The sequence below is a fragment of the Podarcis gaigeae genome (genome assembly GCF_964106915.1).
Source record: "Podarcis gaigeae genome assembly, chromosome: 18".
Lineage (NCBI taxonomy): Eukaryota > Metazoa > Chordata > Lepidosauria > Squamata > Lacertidae > Podarcis > Podarcis gaigeae.
Genome location: NC_139696.1, coordinates 5,422,433 through 5,443,909, shown reverse-complemented (window position 1 = coordinate 5,443,909; position 21,477 = coordinate 5,422,433). Strand labels below are relative to the sequence as shown.

The window sequence follows — 21,477 nt, the reverse complement described above, 5'->3', positions numbered from 1 at the left end:
TTCCTCCTCCAAAAACTAAGTGCGTCTTGTGGTCTGGTGCGTCTTATAGAGCGAAAAATACAGTATTTAATTTTCCGCACTCGAATGTCCTGTGTTTGTAATGGGTTGGAAATCGGTGACGTATGAAATCCCCTTCCAGCGATGTGATTGTTCATAGTGCTTTTGAGCATATGCAAAGTGTTGCTGTTCCCTCCCACTCCCATATCGAAAACTGGAAGCCCAAGGGAAGCTCCCAAGTCAAGGGTGAACCCAGAGGCTTTTTCCGTTTTCAGAAATGGACCATCAAAGCAAGGACTCGAGGAATACCAGAAGCCTTGGCCTGCAGCGGGCAGGGATAGCAGTAAAAGAAATGTCACCGAGCATGTGCAGAGTGCAGTTCCCTTTGGTAAGCGCTACCAGGTGTGCTCTGGCACAAACCCTCGAGATACAAGCAATAATAAACAACCTGCAAAACTTAAAGACACAAGGTAACGGTAAAGGTAAAGGGACCCCTGACCATTAGGTCCAGTCGCAGACGACTCTGGGGTTGCGGCGCTCATCTCGCTTTATGGGCCGAGGGAGCCGGCGTACAGCTTCCAGGTCATGTGGCCAGCAGGACTAAGCCGCTTCTGGAGAACCAGAGCAGCGCATGGAAACGCCGTTTACCTTCCTGCTGGAGCGGTACCTATTTATCTACTTGCACTGGTGTGCTTTCGAACTGCTAGGTTGGCAGGAGCAGGGACCGAGCAATGGGAGCTCAGCCTGTTGCGGGGATTCGAACCACCGACCTTCTGATCGGCAAGTCCTAGGCTCTGTGGTTTAACCCACAGCGCCACCCGCGACCCTCATATGAATTCAATAAGTAAAAATAAATAAATAGATTCTGGGGGCGGGGGGTTGAAACTGAACCCCTAAATCACAAACACACAATACACAGGCTGAGATTGTATTGCATTCAAGAAAAAACAGGGTTTAGTGTTTTTTGGAGTGAGAGTAAAAAAACAAAACAAGGCATCAATGCAGAGCCGAGTTCGAGTCCCCCAGCTTTCATTTTCACAGGAAAGGCTTCCGCAGTGGCTCCTTTAAACATTCCTCTGTCTCGTTCAGGCACAGCGGTTCCGACCCGGATTCGGCCCGGGCCCCTGCCCCCTTCCGCCCCTTGCCCCTTTGGGATGCCAGGCGGTAAGCCCCGTAGAGGAGGGAGAAGACAACGGGCCCCACAAACATCAGGGCCACCGCAAGCAGGAGCGGAAGGTGCCCATGCCCCCGGGCGACCTCCCCTCCCCGGGACGTGTAGTACGGGTGCTGGAGACAGTGGTGGGCGGCCTCTTCGAAGCTACTGAAAGGCGGGCAAGCGGTGCAGTTGTTTTCCGCGCCTCCGAGACAGGTGTAGCAGGACGGGTGGCAAGCGGCGCAGGACCGGGCGTTGCGGGGCGTCCCATCGGGAGCCAGCGAGGGCCGGGAGAGGGCGTAATATCTGGGGGGGCAGTATGAGACACATCGGCGCTGGAGGGCATAGAAGGGGCCGTGGCATTCTGAGAAGAGAAAGAGAGGGTGAGCGATGCAGAAGAGACGCCGGAGGCGGAGAACAACGGTTCCCAAATTTTGTCGGAACAGCCGCAGGGTTCCATGAACTCATTCCCAGGAATGCCCCCCCCCACCCTGTAAAAACAGCATTGCAGTCGTACCTCAAAAGCCTTGCAAGTCGAACGTCTCGGCTCCCGAACGCCGCAAACCCGGAAGCGAGCGTTCCGGTTTGCAAATGTTCTTTGGAACCCGAATGTTCTGACGCAGCTTCCGATTGGCTGCAAGAGCTTCCTGCAGCCAATCCGAAGCTGCGCCTTGCTTTCCAAATGTTTTGGAAGTTTGACTACTGCAATGTGCTCTATTTGGGGCTATCTTTGAAGGTAACCCGGAAACTACAACTAATCCAGAATGCGGCAGCTAGACTGGTGACTGGGAGCGGCAGCCGGGACCATATAACACCGGTCCTGAAAGACCTACATTGACTCCCAGTACGTTTCCGAGCACAATTCAAAGTGTTGGCGCTGACCTTTAAAGCCCTAAACGGCCTCGGTCCAGTATATCTGAAGGAGCATCTCCTCCCCCATCGTTCTGCCCGGACACTGAGGTCCAGCTCCGAGGGCCTTCTGGCGGTTCCCTCACTGTGAGAAGCCAAGTTACAGGGAACCAAGCAGAGGGCCTTCTCGGTGGTGGCGCCCGCCCTGTGGAACGCCCTCCCACCAGATGTCAAAGAGAAAAGTAACTACCAAACTTTTAGAAGATATCTGAAGGCAGCTCTGTTTAGGGAAGGTTTTAATGTTTAATAGGTTATTGTATTTTAGTGTTTTGTTGGAAGCCGCCCAGAGTGGGCAGGGAATAAATTATTATTATTACTATTATTTTTATTATTTTTATTATTATTATTCCGAAGCACGGCCATATTCAGAATTGTTGGCCTCCGCCTGTCTCAAGAGACAACAGTGTTAAAAGCAGCGGAGGTTTCGCGGCTTGGATTTTACTGTATTATTCATTGCGCATTTTTCCAAACCCAGAACTCTCGTGGGAAATTTGATGTACCGTATTTTTCGCTCTGTAAGACTCACTTTTTCTCTCCTAAAAAGTAAGGGGAAATGGTTGTGCGTCTTATGGAGCGAATGCAGGCTGCGCAGCTATCCCAGAAGCCAGAACAGCAAGAGGGATTGCTGCTTTCGCTGCGCAGCGATCCCTCTTGCTGTTCTGGCTTCTGAGATTCAGAATATTTTTTTCCTTGTTTTCCTCCTCCAAAAACTAGATGCGTCTTGTGGTTTGGTGCGTCTTATAGAGCAAAAAATACGGTAAATGTTCAGGCTGGCATTGCAACAGTCGCTCGAGGCTCAGGTGGCCTGGAGTGCCTTCCATCGGCTTCGGCTGGTGGCCCAGCTGCTACGCCCCTATCTGGACAGGGATAGCCTAACTACGTTGTATATGCTCTGGTAACTTCAAGGTTAGATTACTGCAATGCGTTCTACGTAGGGCTGCCTCTGAAGATGGTTCAGAAACTTCAGCTGGTGCAGAATTCAGCAGCCAGCTCACTCACTGGGTGGCAAGACGGTTTGAGCACATTGCACTGATCCTGGTCCAACTGCACTGGCTACCAATTAGTTTTCAGGCCCAATTCAAAGTGCTGGTTCTGACCTATAAAGCCTTAAATGACTCAGGACCGCAATACCTCCAGGACCGCATCTTTCCTTTCTAACCAGGCTTTTTCGCTCTATAAGACATACTTTCCCCCTCCTAAAAAGTAAGGGGAAATGTGTGTGTGTGTTATGGAGCGAATGCAGGTGGGAGGCTCTGCTCAGCGCTCCCTTTAAAGAGCTGCCCTTCTCCCTCCTCGGGGAAAAGCCCCCAAGAGCCGCACACATGCTCCGCAAGCTCTTTAAAGGGAGTGTGGCTCTTGGGGGAGCCTTCTTCCCTCTGCCCTGAAGAGGCTTCGCGCCGCTATCCCAGAAGCCAGATCCCTCTTGCTGTTCTGGCTTCTGGGATTCAGAATATTTCTTTTCATGTTTTCCTCCTCCAAAAACTAGGTGCGTTTTATGGTCTGGTGCGTCTTATAGAAAAATACGGTACTTGATCCGGCGGCGCCAGCATTCCAAAGTCTGATCGGCGCCTGCACCTACTGCGCGCTGCATTTCCCAGCGGGAAAGACATCAACGCACATGACTAGATGGTTCGGGCTCCCCCTCCTGTCAATCACCTACCAAAATCGGCCTGGGGTGGGGGAGATTAATGGTCCCACCCGCCAAACCAAAAGAGCCCTACCCCTCCCATTGCCCAACAGTCCATTTATTTTGTTACTGGGATCCAGTGGCAAGGAGTTCTGCAGGCTCCACGGCCCGCCATCCAGGGTAAGGAGGGATGGACGCAACTTACCCAGGCATTCTCCATCAGCGCTTCGCATAGCACAGCTGCCCACCATCGAGGCTGCGACCGGTCTCGCCCTCATATCTTCCTCTGTGCCGTACAGTTTTAACACAAAGCTGTCGAGGGACCCCGTGTTGTACGCATCGCCTTTGTTCTCCAGCAGAAGGGACCAGACGCCCCGCGGATTTTCGTCCCAATAGTGTGTGGACATGAAAGACCAGTCCCTGTACCCCTCGCGGCTGGTGTCGTGAGGCCTGGCGGGCAAAATAGAGAAATCGTGTGCGAGCTTAACATGAGCCGACGGTGTGATGCTGCAGCAAAAAAATCTAACGCTCTTCTGGGCTGCATCCACAGAATTACATAGTGTCTAAAACAAGGGTGATAATATTCACTTTATTGGCCGAGGGAGCCGGCCTACAGCTTCCGGGTCATGTGGCCAGCAGGACTAAGCCGCTTCTGGCGAACCAGAGTAACGGAAACACCGTTACACAGGTTGTACAATGACAATAAAGGTATTATTATTGATCCAAGTTGTTCATAAACTAAGCTGTTCTTAAACCAAGGTACCACTGTATTGGGAAATGCTTGACTAACTATCTTTTATTTATTTGGGGGAAATTTATAATGATTAATATCACAACACAGGCTTGAAACTGGTTTCAGGGCAAAATAGAGTGGTACCTCGGGTTACATACGCTTCAGGTTACATACGCTTCAGGTTACAGACTCCGCTAACCCAGAAATAGTGCTTCAGGTTAAGAACTTTGCTTCAGGATGAGAACAGAAATCGTGCTCTGGCAGCGCGGCGGCAGCAGGAGGCCCCATTAGCTAAAGTGGTGCTTCAGGTTAAGAACAGTTTCAGGTTAAGAACGGACCTCCGGAACGAATTAAGTACTTAACCCGAGGTACCACTGTACAGCCCATCATGATTTGTGAAATTAGGGCCAGTCAGAAACAGTGAAGCTGACATCACAATATGGACTTCGGGTTGGGATGACGTAGCAATATATCGCCTTGCCTTACCTGACAGCCACCAGAATAGATTTGGTCCCCATGGGGCTGGTCAGAGAGATGGCTAAATCTCCTCGGCGGCTGTAGCGGAGGGAGAGCTGGACCTGGACGTGCTCCAGGGAACGGATGCTCTGGTCCTTCCTCTGGCAGGAGGAAGAGGTGACGTTCTTGGCGATGGAGAGCCTTGAACCAATCGGCCTGCCAAAAAGCCAAAGGGGAGGGAGAGGAAGAAGAGGCAGAGTTATTTGCAGTAGGGTTGGAACATGCTCAGCCCCTTTCAAGAGGAGCTATCCTGCGACCGGTTGAGCTCCGGTTGCTCGGTCCCTGCTCCTGCCCACCTAGCAGTTCGAAAGCACGTCAAAGTGCAAGTAGATAAATAGGCACCACTCCGGCGGGAAGGTAAATGGCGTTTCCATGCACTGCTCTGGTTTGCCAGAAGCGGCTTAGTCCTGCTGGCCACATGACCCGGAAGCTGTACGCCGGCTCCCTTGGCTAGTAAAGCGCGATAAGCGCCGCAACCCCAGAGTCGGTCACAACTGGACCTAATGGTCAGGGGTCCCTTTACCTTTTACCTTTGGATTTCGGCCTTACCAAAGCAAACAGTCTAATTTGTCAAAGTCTAAAATATATCGAAGGGAGGTGGGTGGCGCTGTGCTCTAAACCACAGAGCCTAGGGCTTGCCGATCAGAAGGTCGGCGGTTCGAATCCCCGCGACAGGGTGAGCTCCCGTTGCTCTGTCCCTGCTCCTGCCAACCTAGCAGTTCGATAGCACGTCAAAGTGCAAGTAGATAAATAGGTACCACTCCGGTGGGAAGCTAAACGGCGTTTCCGTGTGCTGCTCTGGTTCGCCAAAAGCGGCTTAGTCCTGCTGGCCACATGACCCGGAAAGTGCCTTTTTTAGCTAGCACATTAGTTGCCAAGTTGCTTGGAGGGTATGTAATAATAATAATAATAATAATAATAATAATAATAATAATAATATAGTGGATGCTCAGGTTGCAAACGTGATCCGTGCGGGAGGCACGTTCGCAACCCGCAGCATTCCAACCCGCAGCGCCGTGTCCGCGCATGCGTGGGTCACAATTCGGCACTCCTGCGCATGTGCAAAGCGTGATTTAGCGCTTCTGTGCATACGTGAGCAGTGAAACCCAGAAGTAACCCGTTCCGGTACTTCTGGGTTCAGCATGGTGCGCAACCCGAAGCGTATGACTGTAATAATAATAATAATGATAATAATTAATAAGAATAATAATTTATTATTTATACCCCGCCCATCTGGCTGGGTTTCCCCAGCCACTCTGGGCGGCTCCCAATCAAGTGTTAAAAACAGTACAGCGTTACATATTAAAAACTTCCCTGAACAGGGCTGCCTTCAGATGTCTTTTAAAGATAGGATAGCTGCTTATTTCCTTCACATCTGAAGGGAGGGCGTTCCACAGGGCGGGTGCCAACACCGAAAAGGCCCTCTGCCTAGTTTCCTGTAACCTCACTTCTTGCAGGGAGGGAACTGCCAGAAGGCCCTTGGAGCTGGACCTCAGTGTCCGGGCAGAATGATGGGGGTGGAGATGCTCCTTCAGGGATACTGGGCCGTTTAGGGCTTTCAAGGTCAGCACCAACACTTTGAATTGTGCTCGGAAACGTACAGGGAGCCAATGCAGATCTCTCAGGCCTGGTGTTATGTGGTCCCGGCGGCCAGTCCCAGTCCCCAGTCTAGCTGCTGCATTCTGGATTAATTGCAGTTTCCGGGTCACCGGAAGGAAAATGACCCTACCAATATCAGAATTATAGTGTTCTACCTTTAAAACCCCACAAGAAAATATTAAAACCACAAAAGAACATCAAACATTAAAAATCTCCCTAAGCTGGCCTGCCTTCAGATGCCTCCTAAAAGTCAGATAGTTGTTTATTTCTTTGACATCTAATGGGAGGGCGTTCCACAGGGCGGGTGCCACCACCAAGAAGGCCCTCTGCCTTTTGAGAGCCCGTCCCTTACAATGGCTTGTAGATGATTCTGATGGAGCATTTCCTCTGGGGCCCAGTCGTGTTCCACCTCTTGGCCAGATCCACCAGGCGTCCGGCGTCTAAGAGCCCGTATCCGTAATAGTGACTCACTGAGGCGGGGGAGAGAAACAAGAGAAACAGTGGTGAGATCCTGCTCCCTTGGAGGAATTACAGCAGCGTTTCCCCAAACTTGGACTACAAATCCCATCGTCCCTGACCACTGGCCCTGCTAGCTAGGGAGGATGGGAGTTGTAGTCCCCAAACAGCTGGAGACCTAAGTTTGATTTGGAGATGTATGGAAGTGAGAGCTGGACCATCAAGAAGGCTGATCGCCGAAGAATTGATGCTTCTGAATTCTGGTGCTGGAGGAGACTCTTGAGAGTCCCATGGACTTCCAGATGTTGCCTCGACCCCAGCTCTCCCCAGCCTCACCTTTGCGCCCTACGCCATTCACAACCCAGTCGTCTGCCTGGAGGTGGGCTGGTCTGGAAGCCCTCACGACGATGTGCTGCATGTCACGCCAGGTCAGGGCTGGGCTACAAAGATGGAGAAGGGAGTGAGAATCATAAGAGTTGCAATGCAGGAATATGCAGGTGGCCTGTATGGAGATCGAGCCCCTGACTTTGGACTTATCAGCACCAGGCTCTAATCAACAACAACAACAACAACAATTTATTTATACCCCGCCCATCTGGCTGGGTTTCCCCAGCCACTCTGGGCGGCTTCCAACAAAACGCTAAAATACAATAACCTATTAAACATTAAAAGCTTCCCTAAACAGGGCTGCCTTTAGATGTAGTTTTGTAGTTATTTTTCTCTTTGACATCTTGTGGGAGGGCGTTCCACAGGGTGGGTGCCACTACCGAAAAGGTCCGCTGCCTGGTTCCCTGTAACCTCACTTCTCACAGGGAGGGAACTGCCAGAAGGCCCTCGGCGCTGGACATCAGTGTCGAGGCTGAACGATGGAGGTAGAGACGCTCCTTCAGGTATACTGGACCGAGGCCGTTTAGGGCTTTAAAGGTCAGCACCAACACTTTGAATTGTGCTCGGAAACATACTGGGAGCCAGTGTAGGTCTTTCAAGACCGGTGTTATGTGGTCTCGGCAGCCGCTCCCAGTCACCAGTCTAGCTGCCGCATTCTGGATTAGTTGCAGTTTCCGGGTCACCTTCAAAGGTAGCCCCACGTAGAGTGCATTGCAGTAGTCCAAGCGAGAGATAACCAGAGCATGCACCACTCTGGCAAGACAGTCCACAGGCAGGGAGGGTCTCAGCCTGCGTACCAGATGGAGCTGGTGGACAGCCAACCTGGACACAGAATTGTCCTGCGCCTCCATGGACAGCTGTGAGTCCAAAATGACTCCCAGGCTGCACACCTGGTCCTTCAGGGGCACCCCATTCAGGACCAGGGAATCCTCCACACCTGCCCACCTCCTGTCCCCCAAAACAGTTCTTCAGTCTTGTCAGGATTCAACCTCAATCTGTTAGCCGCCATCCATCCTCCAACCGCCTCCAGGCACTCACACAGGACCTTCACCGCCTTCACTGGTTCCGATTTGAAAGATCAAGTCAGATTTGTGCCCCAGCCCCTCCGGAAGATTTGCGGTGGGGCCCTTGGACCCCAAAGAGGTTAGCCGACTCTCCTCCCTTCTTACTTGGCTTCCAAAGCGAGTGAAATCATGCCGGCCGCGAGAGGGGCAGAAGCAGATGTTCCTGTGTGGCCGCTGGTGCAGGTGTGGCGCAGGTCTGTGGTCACCTGCGAGGGGAAAGAGAATCACAAAAAATAAAATAAGAATTACAGGTTGCACGGATTCCTCAGCCAGCCTCCAATCTTCTCCCATTATTATAATAGTTCTAAGGTGCCCAGTGGCGTAACGTGGGGGGTGCAGGGGGGGCCGGCCGCACCGGGCGCAACATCTGGGGGTTAGGGCTAGGGGGCGCAAATCCACGGGTTAGGGGGTGCAAATTACTTGCCTTGCCCCGGGTGCTGACAACCCACGCTACGCCACTGAAGGTGCCGTCAATAAAACAAATGTTTATGGGCAAGGTACATAGACCACAGCTCCGAAATAGTACAGGAGAGCTATCCCGCAAATCTTAATGACCCTCCCCCCATATTTCCTCTACAGAATGAAATATCTTGGGGAAAACCTCTCCCAATCGTTCTTTTCATTCCCAAAGGCTTGAAATCCAATCAAAAGGGCATGTTTTGTGTGTGAATAGGGGAGGCCAGAGAACTGGGTTTGAGAACTAAGGTATTTGCCACCTCAATATAACGGCCCAGAATGGCCAGGTTAAGGCAATCGGCAAACATTATCAGGTATCTCGACAAAACAGGAGACAAAAGCCACACTCTCTCACATTTCTGTTGCAGAACGCCTTTTTCTGTGATGCTTGCATGATTCTTTCGGGTGGTGTTAGAGGAATTCTAAGGTCTCATAGACAGCATCTTAAAAAGCAGAGACATCACCTTGCTGACAAAGGTCCGTGTAGTTAAAGCTATGGTTTTCCTGTTAGTGATGTATGGAAGTGAGAGCTGGACCATGAAGAAGGCTGATCGCCGAAGAATGGATGCTTTTGAATTCTGGTGGTGGAGGAGACTCTTGAGAGTCCCATGGACTGCAAAAAGATCAAACCTCTCTATTCAGAAGGAAATCAGCCCTGAGTGCTCACTGGAAGGACAGATCCTGAAGCTGAGGCTCCAAGACTTTGGCCACCTCAGGAGAAGAGAAGACTCCCTGGAAAAGACCCTGATGTTGGGAAAGATGGAGGGCACAAGGAGAAGGGGACGACAGAGGACGAGATGGTGGGACAGTGTTCTCGAAGCTCCCAGCATGAGTTTGACCAAACTGTGGGAGGCAGTGGAAGACAGGAGTGCCTGGCGTGCTCTGGTCCAGGGGGTCACGAAGAGGCGGACACGACTAAACAACAACAACAAAGGTCTCATATATATAAATCCTCTAACAGTGGTCTTTGGGGTCGGGCCATTTCTCAAGTCTTTATTGTTGTTGTTGTTGTTTTGTTGTTCTTGTAGTTTAATATACTGTGTGTGAGTATGTGTATATCAAATTAAATTTCCACAAATTGCACATAAAATTCCAGGACGTAAGTTTTTCTTTTATATTATTGACTTCCCTCCCCCCATTTTCTGTGATATTTTTCCTTTCCACTCTTTGCTGTAGACCTTATCTTCCTCCTTTCCTATCCTAACTCTAATACAGCAATCTCTAACTCTCTCTGCTACTCATAGCTCGCATCCTAGAATCATAGAATCATAGAGTTGGAAGAGACCACAAGGGCCATCGAGTCCAACCCCCTGCCAAGGAGGAAACACCATCAGAGCACTCCTGACATATGCTTGTCAAGCCTCTGCTTAAAGACCTCCAAAGAAGGAGACTCCACCACACTCCTTGGCAGCAAATTCCACTGTCGAACACTGGTCACGAGTTCATCCAATTGGAGAACAGCCTTTACCAAAGGCGTTGTGGGCTTCGAAGACGCTCAAACTCAGGACGCAAGGGAGAAACATGCTAAGCGGACGGCACGCTTGGCAAACCCTCACCGGGATCAACTCCCGCCCGGAAACCTATGTCCCCACTGCGGAAGGAAGTTTGGATCCAGAATTGGCCTCCACAGTCACTTACGGACTCAGGGTTAAAACCGTGTTTATGGAACACAATCTTACTCGTGATACGGAAGGGGGGGCATGTCTTCTTCACCTTCTTCTTCGCTACAATATATCCATTTATTTCCAATTGTCAATGTCAAAAGGGACTAAAATCTATAAAATTCATAGAAAATCAACGTGCCAATTTGCTCAATTTCTCTAGGACTCCATGACACCTCCCCTGCCCTCCATAATCCCTCAAGCAAGGTGTCAAGACCCTAATCCTGTCAAAACACTCTGCCAAGCCTTTCCTCCAGGCAATGCCAGTACATGGACCATTGTCTTCTCATCACCGGTACTCAGGATGTGCTTATCTGCGCATATCTCCAGCTCTGCATATGCCCCCCTCCCTCCTCCATATGTTAATCCTGTGTAACCCAACCTCTTCTTAATGTATTCATGTTGTAACTGGGATGTGTTTTGCACTGTATTCTGGGGCATGGAGGGAAGTTTCAAAAGTTCATGTCACCCCTTTCTCGCTGTTCAATCTCGCCTTGAACCTGTTGCGCAATAAACTCGGATCTTCTGCAGCTTGCTCCTGTCTCCGGCTGAGCTCATTTTCCTCCGCAGGGACCCGCGGACTTAGTCCAACGAGCTGGGTGGCAGAGCAGCCTCGCACCCAGATTTTACCGTAACACTCGACTACAAGGGATCGCCAAAGAAGAAGATGTATGTATTCTGAAAACAGCCTTTTTACCAAACTGCGTGTGTGTGAGATTGGCTGAATGCCCTGCCTGCCCTCCAATTGCCCCCTGTCCCCGTCAAGAGAACCGCGAGCAAAAAGGCATCTCACAATCTGCTTTTCGCCTTTTGCCCCGCTGCTGTAAGTGGTAGTGAGGGTCGAGGCGCAGGCCTCGTTGTACCAGGGCACCTTGCCCCTCTCGGTCGTGCTGCCCACCGACAAGGTGTAGATGCTGTTGGTGTAGCCGTCGCAGTTGCAGTTGTCGCTGCGGAGGCCGCCATTGCCCGAGGCCCAGACGAAGAGAGAGCCCAGCCCCTGGCGGCCCTGAAAACAGAAGGAGAAAATCTGTTGGGGGGATATTATTCCATAAAGCTGCATCATTCTGATGGATCCATTTCCTGCATGTAGATATGCATAGATCAAGGGTTTTCAACCTGCTCCCTACAGCCCAATAGTGGGTGTTTCAGGATTCGGGGGGGGGGGGCGGTAGGGGAACAAGCTGAATCCTCGTTCCATCGAGCACTGGTGGGAGGTAAGGAAATTTTACCATCAAGAAAGATGAATTTGTGGGTGGGTTAAACCACAGAGCCTAGGGCTTGCCAATCAGAAGGTCGGCGGTTCGAATCCCCACAACGGGGTGAGCTCCCGTTGCTCAGTCCCAGCTCCTGCCAACCCAGCAGTTCGAAAGCACGTCAAAGTGCAAGTAGATACATAGGTACCGCTCTGGCGGGAAGGTAAACGCCGTTTCCGTGTGCTGCTCTGGTTCGCCAGAAGCGGCTTAGTCCTGCTGGCCACATGACCCAGAAGCTGTACACCAGCTCCCTCGGCCAGTAAAGCGAGATGAGCACCGCAACCCCAGAGTCGGCCATGACTGGACCTAATGGACAGGGGTCCCTTTACCTTTAAAAGATAAAGGACCCTGGATGGTTAAGTCCAGTCAAAAGCGACTATGGGGTTGTGGTGCTCATCTCGCTTTCAGGCCGAAAGAGCCAGTATTTGTCCACAGACAGCTTTCCGGGTCATGTGGCCAGCAGGACTAAACTGCTTCTGGCGCAAAGGGACACCGTGACTGAAACCAGAGCACATGGAAACACCGTTTACCTTCTCGCCGGAGCGGTACCTATTTATCTACTTGCGCTGGCGTGCTTTTGAAGTGCTAGGTCGGCAGGAGCTGGGACAGAGCAACGGGAGCTCACCCCGTTGTGGGGATTCGAACCACAGACCTTCTGATCAGCAAGCCCAAGAGGCTATACTTCAGCCCAGCAGCTTGCAGCATTCCAAACGCTGGAAACAATTTGCCGGGGACCGTTTGGGCGGATGCGAAATCTTACATTAATTATGCCCTTGCGGAAGGCTTCCGTGGCCAGAATGCCGGGACCGTCCACTGTTTTCCCATCATCCTCCGGGCCCCAACTAGCACTGTAGATATCAATGTGCTGAGGGTGGAAACTCAAGGACTCAGCCTCGACAATGTCCATCACGGTGCCATCCAGCATCCTCACCCCTGAGAGGAAGAGGGAAAAAGGATGAGATGCTCTGTCAGTTTTCCCAGGCCGCAGTCTCCATTATTTTATTTATACTCATATGTTTAGTTATTTTCCATACAGTTCAGCATCTTAAAAAACACCGTATTTTTCGCTCTATAAGACGCCCCAGACCACAAGACACACCTAGTTTTTGGAGGAGGAAAACAAGAAAAAAAATATTCTGAATCTCAGAAGCCAGAACAGCAAGAGGGATCGCTGCGCAGTGAAAGCAGCAATCCCTCTTGCTGTTCTGGCTTCCGGGATAGCTGCGCAGCCTGCATTCGCTCCATAAGACGCACACACATTTCCCCTTACTTTTGAGGAGGGAAATGGTGAGTCTTATAGAGCAAAAAATACAGTATATCTTAAACCTGAAGCCACAAGAGACAAATTAAACAGAAATATATCCCAAAAAAATTCACGGCTGCTTGTACAAGGAGGTACATTAATACCAAGTTGCTGATACCTATAAATCAATTATGAATTCATTTCCCTCCCTCTCAGCCTCCAGGTTCTCACTCAGCAAACTCTCAGCTCACGCACAAAAGTCTCACAACAGTGAGTTCCTAGAAACAGCAGGCATCATTCTAGTCCAGGCATCGCCAAACTTGGCCCTCCAGCTGTTTTGGGACTACAGTTCCCATCATCCCTGACCACTGGGTCCTGTTAGCTAGGGATGATGGGAGTTGTAGTCCCAAAACAGCTGGAGGGCCAAGTTTGGCCATGCCTGTTCATCTCTGTCTTTGGGCTTTTTATTTATGGGTGCCAAGGTAGATGGTAGCTCCTCAGGCTGCCCACAGCTGGTCCCGTTCAGCTGGCCTCAACCACACCCAGTTCCTAGGGCAGCAGGTTTGCTGACACGACACAAAAGGAAAAAGCGGTGCAGAGGGAGGAGGAAAGCAAGCAGCTTGCTCCTTCTCTGGCCTATGGGCAAGCCCAGGTTGGTCTCCCCTTTCCCATGATGTTCTTCCTACAAGATACTAAATGCAGTCTCCTCGTGTTCCTGGGGCCACCTGGCTTCCTTTTAAGCTCTATAATCCCAGGTTACAGGCCACAAAATCAGAATATCCTCTTTTTGCTCTCAGGTGTCTTTAAATGCTGGCGAATAGGTAACCCATGTAAGCAGAGTCCAAACATGCAATCTGGTGCTGTTTGCAGCACGGGCTACATACAACCCGTACCGTTAAACTGCATTTCACCACACCACAAAAAATTGGGAACTATAATAATAATAATAATAAATTTTATTTATACCCCGCCCTTCCTGGTTCAAAAACCAGGCTCAGGGCAGCTAACAACAAATAAAAAAAGGTAAAGGTAAAGGGACCCCTGACCATTAGGTCCAGTCGTGGCCGACTCCGGGGTTGTGGCGCTGATCTCGCTTTACTGGCCGAGGGAGCCGGTGTACAGCTTCCGGGTCATGTGGCCAGCAGGACTAAGCCGCTTCTGGCGAACCAGAGCAGCGCACGGAAACGCTGTTTACCTTCCCGCCAGAGTGGTACCTATTTATCTACTTGCACTTTGACGTGCTTTCGAACTGCTGGGTTGGCAGGAGCAGGGACTGAGCAATGGGAGCTCACCCCGTTGCAGGGATTCGAACCACCGACCTTCTGATCGGCAAGTCCTAGGCTCTGTGGTTTAACCCACAGCGCCACCCGCGTCCCCAACGACAAATTTAAAACACTTTAAAACACTTAATTATAAAAGCAGCATAAAATACAGTATAAAAACATGAATAACCAGAAAATTCAAAAATCAATTAGATAATCCCCATGGCTAGCTGGCTGAATTGGTCCTACTTGGGCCAGTGAGGAGGCCAGGGGAGAATTAGCTGTGGGATCTCAGAGCGGGTGATCTTCATAAAAAGGGAAGGGGGAGGGAAGAGAAGGGAAATAAAAGATCAGGCTGAATTCAAATTAAAAGCCAGGCGGAATAGCTCTGTCTTACAGGCCAGATGGAAGGAGGTTAAATCCTGCAGGGCCCTGGTCTCGTGGGACAGAGCATTCCACCAGGTCAGAGCCATCACTGAAAAGGCCCTGGCCCTGGTGGACGATAGTCTGACTTCCTTAGGGCCCGGGACCTCTTAACCTGTAGTTTAAGGATGCTGAGAATTGTAGCTGAGAGAGGATTCTTGGAGGTGTGTGGGCTTTGGGTGTACTTTAAAGGTATGGGGTGCATGAAACAAAAAAAACCCAGTCATATAATCTGGAGTCTTTTGTCCCCTTTCTTGTAGCAGCCTCCTGGTAAGGGAACCTGGGCTGTTTCCGCCACTGCCATCCTCTTGCAATTCACTCCAAACCCCAAACCCCATTACTTTCCCCAAGTCATCCCCAAAACAAGGGCTCACTCGCCCCCGATCTTTGCCCGGTAAGCGATGCCGGCTCCGCAAACGTCGTTGTTGGCAGTGGCGGCGACCTCCCCAGCGCAGCGAGTCCCGTGCCTGCGATTAAAAGACGTAAACAGCAGTTAAGGACAAGGGAGCAGTCCAGTTCTGTTCTGCGTTTAAAGGCGAACCTACCAAAAAACAAAGCAACTCGCGAACCTAAACACTGCTGCGTTTTAAAATTTGTGCTTCTCTGAGTTCTGCAGTATAGTGAAAGCTCTGGTTTTCCAAGTAGTGATTTATGGAAGTGAAAGCTGGACCATGAAGAATGGATGCTTTTGAATTCTGGTGCTGGAGGAGACTCTTGAGGGTCCCATGGACTGCAAGAAGATCAAACCTCTCCATTCAGAAGGAAAACAGCCCTGAGTGCTCACTGGAAGGACAGATCCTGAAGCTGAGGCTCCAAGACTTTGGCCACCTCATGAGAAGAGAAGACTCCCTGGAAAAGACCCTGATGTTGGGAAAGATGGAGGGCGCAAGGAGAAGGGGACGACAGAGGATGAGATGGTTGGACAGGGTTCTTGAAGCTACCAGCATGAGTTTGACCAAACTGTGGGAGGCCGTGGAAGACAGGAGTGCCTGGCGTGCTTTGGTCTAGGAGGTCACGAAGAGTCGGACACAACTAAACGACTAAACAACAACAAGAGTTCTGCAGTGAGTTTCTCCAGCCAACGGGTGGATCAGAAATACGCACCTATTAGGGTTAGGGCAGGAGGCGAAATGGCATGCAAACATATACATTTAAGGAAATTCACACTAAAACGCTGGTGAATTTTCATGGTGACTTTTTAAAAAAAATTAATAAATTGCAAATTGATGGGGAAATGCAGAGTACAGTGGTACCTTGGTTCTCAAATACCTTGGTTCCCAAATGCTGCAAACCTGGAAGTGTTCTGGTTTTCGAACATTTTTGGGAAGCCAAACGTCCGATGCGACTGTCGGCTACTGTTTCCGGGGCGCCTGCACCAATCAGAAGCTGCACCTTGGTTTTCGAACATTTCAGAAGTCAAACGAACTTCCAGAAATTTGGCGCTTTTGTTTTTTATATTTATTTTGCATTTTTTGTTTCTGAGGTTTTTTCGGTTCATTTGTTTTTGTGACCGTGTGGAAACCAGCTCAGCTACTGATGGATGGATTGTGTGCCTGTAGTACATTGTTTATTGCTTTCATTTTGTGGATCGATGGTCTCGTTTGATAGTAAAATTAATGTTCATTTGCTGTTTTAGGGGTTGTTTTTAAAAGTCTGGAATGGATTAATCCGTTTTGCATTACTTTCAATGGGAAAGCACGCCTTGGTTTTGGAACGCTTTGGTTTTGGAACGGACTTCCGGAACGGATTAAGTTTGAGAACCAAGGTACCACTGTATAACATAAATAGATTGGTTCGGGTCCTACCCTTCGGAGAAAACGAAACTGCTCCATCTCCCATGGAACAGCCCTTCAGATCCCTGTCACATATAATATCTCAATCGCGTCTTCCTTGAGCTAAACGTACGCAACTTTCTCAACCATTCCTCATAAGGCTTAGTTTCTAGAGACCTGGTTGCTCTTGGCACACATTCCAGCTTGTCAATAGAGATTATTCGACTGATTTGTTGATTTCTATACTGATTAAAGGTAAAGGGACCCCTGACCATTAGGTTTGGCGCTTCTGTTTCTGCTATTAATTTTATGCTTTCGTTTTTGAGGCTTTTGCAGTTCATTGGTTTTTGTGACTGTGTGGAACCCAGTGATTGATTGATTGATTGATTGATTGACTGATTGTGTGACTGCGGACATGGATAAAAGACCCCCCATCCAAACAATGATGATCATCAGTGCAGGTAAGAAAACAGTAATAATTTTAATTTTTATCATCTACAATACTGTCTTATTTTACAGTACATTACATTGATTATTGCTTTCATTTTATGGATCAATGGTCTCGTCAGATAGTAAAATTCATGCTAAATTGCTGTTTTTGGGGTTGTTTTTAAAAATCTGGAACCGATTAATCCGTTTTGCATTACTTTCTATGGGAAAGCGTGCCTTGGTTTTGGAACGCTTTGGTTTTGGAACGGACTTCCGGAACAGATGAAGTTTGAGAACCAAGGTACCACTGTACTGAATTAGGATTTAGGAAGAATGTTTGTCAAATAATTCCTCCGTGTTCCTCAGTCCAGTTGCAGCCACTCCAAGATGGATCGCGCTTGCCAGAACAGATCTGACTCCACGCCACAAGACTCTGGCAGAAGAATAAACTCACCGATTCTCATCCCATGCATTGTATCGAGGTTGCGGGTCAGGGTCGTCGTCATTGAAGTCGTAACTGGCCTCAGGGTCCTAAAAGAAAAAGCCAAGATCAATGAATCTCCAGTTCCCAAGAAACCAGTTAATAGCAGTCCGGTGAGAGTGGAATATGGATATAAAATTTACAGCATGATGTGGTTTAAGAGAAAATTATATGAAAATGATATATCGTTGGTATCTAACACTGAGTAAGTTGGCAAAAATGTATAAATCTAAATCAAACAAATGATGGAAATGTAAAGAGGAAGAAGGTTCTTTTTATCAGATGGGGTCTTGTAGTAGGGTTAAAGCTTAATGGGAAATGATATGCAATGAATTGAAAAGGATGTTCAAAAAAAAGTCAGAAGCTTTTCTTTTGGGAATTATAGGGACAGATAGGGGTATAAATTTACCGTATTTTTCGCTCTATGAGACGCACCAGACCACAAGATGCACCTAGTTTTTGGAGGAGAAAAACAAGAAAAAAAATATTCTGAATCTCAGAAGCCAGAACAGCAAGAGAGATCGCTGTGCAGTGAAAGCAGCAACCCCTCTTGCTGTTCTGGCTTCTGGGATAGCTGCACAGCCTGCATTCGCTCTATAAGACACACACACATTTCCCCTTCCTTTTTAGGAGGGAAAAAGTCAGTCTTATAGAGCAAAAAATACGGTATTTATGAATGTTGCTACAGCAGCAAGTGTGAATGTCAAAGGATTTTGTTAAATTTGTATCCTACCATTCGTCCGCAGCTTTCGGGGAGGTTCACAACGTAAAAATGCAATATAAAAACAGGAAGCACACGATAAAAATAAGAACAAACCCCCCCCAAAACCAGTAACCCAAACCCACAAACACATTTAAAAGGGTGTTAATCAGCCCCAAGCCTGGTTGCAAAGCAATGTTTTCGCTTCGCGTATACGGTGTATAAAGGTGTATAATGAAGGCACCAGGCGAGTCTCCCTGGGGAGAGCATTCCATCATCATCATCATCATCATCATAAATAATTTATTATTTATATCCCGCCCATCTGGCTGGCTTTCCCGAGCCACTGTTGGGCGGCTTCCAACAGAATATTAAAATACAATAGTCTATTGAATATTAAAAGCTTCCCTAAACAGGGCTGCCTTCAGATGTCTTCTAAAAGTCTGGTAGTTGTTTTCCTCTTTGACATGTAGTGGGAGGGCGTTCCACAGGGCTGGCGCCACCACCAAGAAGGCCCTCTGCCTGGTTCCCTGTAACCTCACTTTTCACAATGAGGGAACCACCAGAAGGCCCTCGGCGCTGGACCTCAGTGTCCGGGCTGGATGATGGGGGTGGAGACGCTCCTTCAGGTCTACTGGGCTGAGGCCATTTAGGGCTTTAAAGGTCAGCACCAACACTTTGAATTGTGCTCGGAAATGTACAGTGTTGTGGGAGGCAGATGGGGAGCCACCGCAGTAAAGACCCTGTTCTTGTGTTGCCACCCTCTCGTGAAGGAGACACATGAAGAAGAAAGGCTGTTTGTTTATCGTTTCAGAAAATGTGAATTTATTATTATTATTATTATTATTATTATTATTATTATTATTATTATTATTTATACCCTGCCCTCCCCAGCCAAGGCCGGGCTCAGGGCAGCTAACAAGCAATAATAAAAACAAGTTGAATGAATACAACTTAAAAACAAGATTAAAATACAACAATTAAAATACTGAAACATTAAAATATTAAAATGCAGCCTCATCACAGGAGGAGAAAGGAAAAAGGAAAAAGAAAAGAGGGGGAGGGAATCAAATTGGCTCCAAGCCAAAGGCCAGGCGGAACAACTCTGTCTTACAGGCCTTGCGGAAAGAAATCAGATCCTGCAGGGCCCTGGTCTCATGAGACAGAGCGTTCCACCAGGCCGGGGCCAGTGTTGAAAAGGCCCTGGCTCTGGTTGAAGCTAATCTGACTTCCTTAGGGCCTGGGACCACTAGGGTGTCGCTATTTATGGACCTTGAGGCTCTCTGTGGGGCGTACCGGGAGAGGTGGTCCCGTAGGTACCAGGGCCCTAGGCCGTGAAGGGCTTTAAAGGTCAAAACCAGCACCTTAAATCTGGCCCTGTACTCCACCGGGAGCCAGTGCAGCTGGAAAAGCACTGGGTGAATATGCTCCCATGGCAGAGACCCTCTGAGGAGCCTCGCTGCAGTATTCTGCACCCGCTGGAGTTTCTGGGAGAGCTTCAAGGGCGTAGAGCGAATTACAGTAGTCAAGCCTGGAGGTGACCGTCGCATGGATCACTGTGAGCTGAATGGTGATTCTCTCCCTCCCTAGACAAGAGACCCCGATTCTACCTACGTAGTTTGCCACGAGGTCAGGGTGGTCTTTCTCGATACCGTCATCCAAGATGCTCACCACCACCCCAGAGCCCGTATAGCCCTGGCTCCAGGCTGAGAGGACGTTAAGGTCTGGAAACACATCGCTGTTCTGAAATGGAAAAGCACAAAAGTCGGCAGGAAACAAGGTTGGCTTTGCTGTTCTGTACAATAAAGATTTTACTTTCTTGGGCTCCATGATCACTGCAGATGGTGACAGCAGCCACGAAATTAAGAGACGCCTGCTTCTTGGGAGAAAAGCAATGACAAACCTAGACAGCATCTTAAAAAGCAGAGACATCACCTTGCCAACAAAGGTCCATATAGTTAAGGTCCATATAGTACGGAAGTGAGAGCTGGACCATAAAGAAGGCTGATCGCCAGAGAATGGATGCTTTTGAATTGTGGTGCTGGAGGAGACTCTTGAGAGTCCCATGGACTGCAAGAAGATCAAACCTCTCCATTCTGAAGGAAATCAGGCCTGAGTGCTCACTGGAAGGACAGATCCTGAAGCTGAGGCTCCAAGACTTTGGCCACCTCATGAGAAGAGAAGAGTCCCTGGTAAAGACCCTGATGTTGGGAAAGATGGAGGGCACAAGGAGAAGGGGACGGCAGAGGACGAGATGGTTGGATAGTGTTCTCGAAGCTACCAGCATGAGTTTGACCAAACTGCAGGAGGCAGTGGAAGATAGAAGTGCCTGGCGTGCTCTGGTCCAGGGGGTCACGAAGAGGCGGACACAACTAAACAACAGCAATTGCTCTCTCAACCCATCTTTTCAAAGGAGCAAGGTGGATAAAAATCAATGATTTTTTTAAAAAATCAAATCTATCAGATATTTTTTTTTAAATCGATTTTCTTTATTTAAATCAGATTTTTTAACTTAAATCAGATCTTTAAAATAAAATGCTTTGGGGGGGGGGAATCTTTCCAATGATAGTTTTCTATTTAAGCTACATTATAGTCCAAGGGCTGTAAGTTACATTATACAAGTTACATTACATTAAGTTACATTGTAGTCCAAAGTTCATCAGGAAATAAGGATTTGTTTAAAGTTTTTCCATGTGTGCTAAAACTCAGACTAAGTTTCTTTTTTTCAATTTAAACAATTGAAAAAATCATTTCCTTAATAACAATTTGAACAATTTAGTTAACGAAAACAGTAACATTATAGCCTACGTATCCATGTTTGTTAACTGATGTGGTTAAACAACATGGATACATATGCTATAATGTTTCTGTTTTCGTTAAATAAATTGTTCAAATTGTTATTAAGGAAACGGTTGCTTTTCTCCCTCCAATAAAGTACAGCAGAAAAGTTGTCCAAACAGTTAACTTATTAAACCTCACGATAATTTCATAATTATCTGTCTATGTATTTCTAACAGTATAACCAAATCAGTCGTTTCTGATATAACAGTAAAAGCCACTCTGAAAATTTATTATTCCAAAAATGAAACCTTCATCTGGTTGCAAAGAAGGAGTCTTTCTGTAAAACTAAAATGATTTAAATCAAGTCCTTTACTTATTTATATATTATTTCATTGATTGATTTAATATACTGCCCTATACCCAGAGGTCTTGGAGCGATTCACAGAAAGGATCACAATATATAAAATCAAAATCGAAACAATAATAAAAACATTTGCCCCATTTCTCCCAGCAACCTCTTGGGCCAACCCCTGAGCCCAGGGGTCAGCAACCTTTTTCAGCAGGGGGACGGTCCA

General features: G+C 48.4%; 1 protein-coding gene across 1 annotated transcript in view; it reads right to left on the bottom strand.

Annotated features, from left to right (window-relative positions):
* Positions 1–911: 911 nt before the first annotated feature.
* The window catches only part of PCSK4 (proprotein convertase subtilisin/kexin type 4), a 26,565-nt gene continuing 5,999 nt past the window's right edge, over positions 912–21,477 (bottom strand). The window contains exons 4-14 of the mRNA XM_083720858.1: positions 19,736–19,864; positions 17,395–17,471; positions 15,118–15,206; positions 12,572–12,744; positions 11,352–11,564; positions 8,547–8,647; positions 7,327–7,430; positions 6,887–7,004; positions 4,906–5,091; positions 3,892–4,136; positions 912–1,514 (exon numbers count right to left, since the gene is read on the bottom strand). Coding sequence (XP_083576984.1) covers positions 1,033–1,514; positions 3,892–4,136; positions 4,906–5,091; positions 6,887–7,004; positions 7,327–7,430; positions 8,547–8,647; positions 11,352–11,564; positions 12,572–12,744; positions 15,118–15,206; positions 17,395–17,471; positions 19,736–19,864 — 1,917 coding nt within the window. The 3' untranslated portion in view covers positions 912–1,032. The remainder of the gene's footprint in view (positions 1,515–3,891; positions 4,137–4,905; positions 5,092–6,886; positions 7,005–7,326; positions 7,431–8,546; positions 8,648–11,351; positions 11,565–12,571; positions 12,745–15,117; positions 15,207–17,394; positions 17,472–19,735; positions 19,865–21,477) is intronic.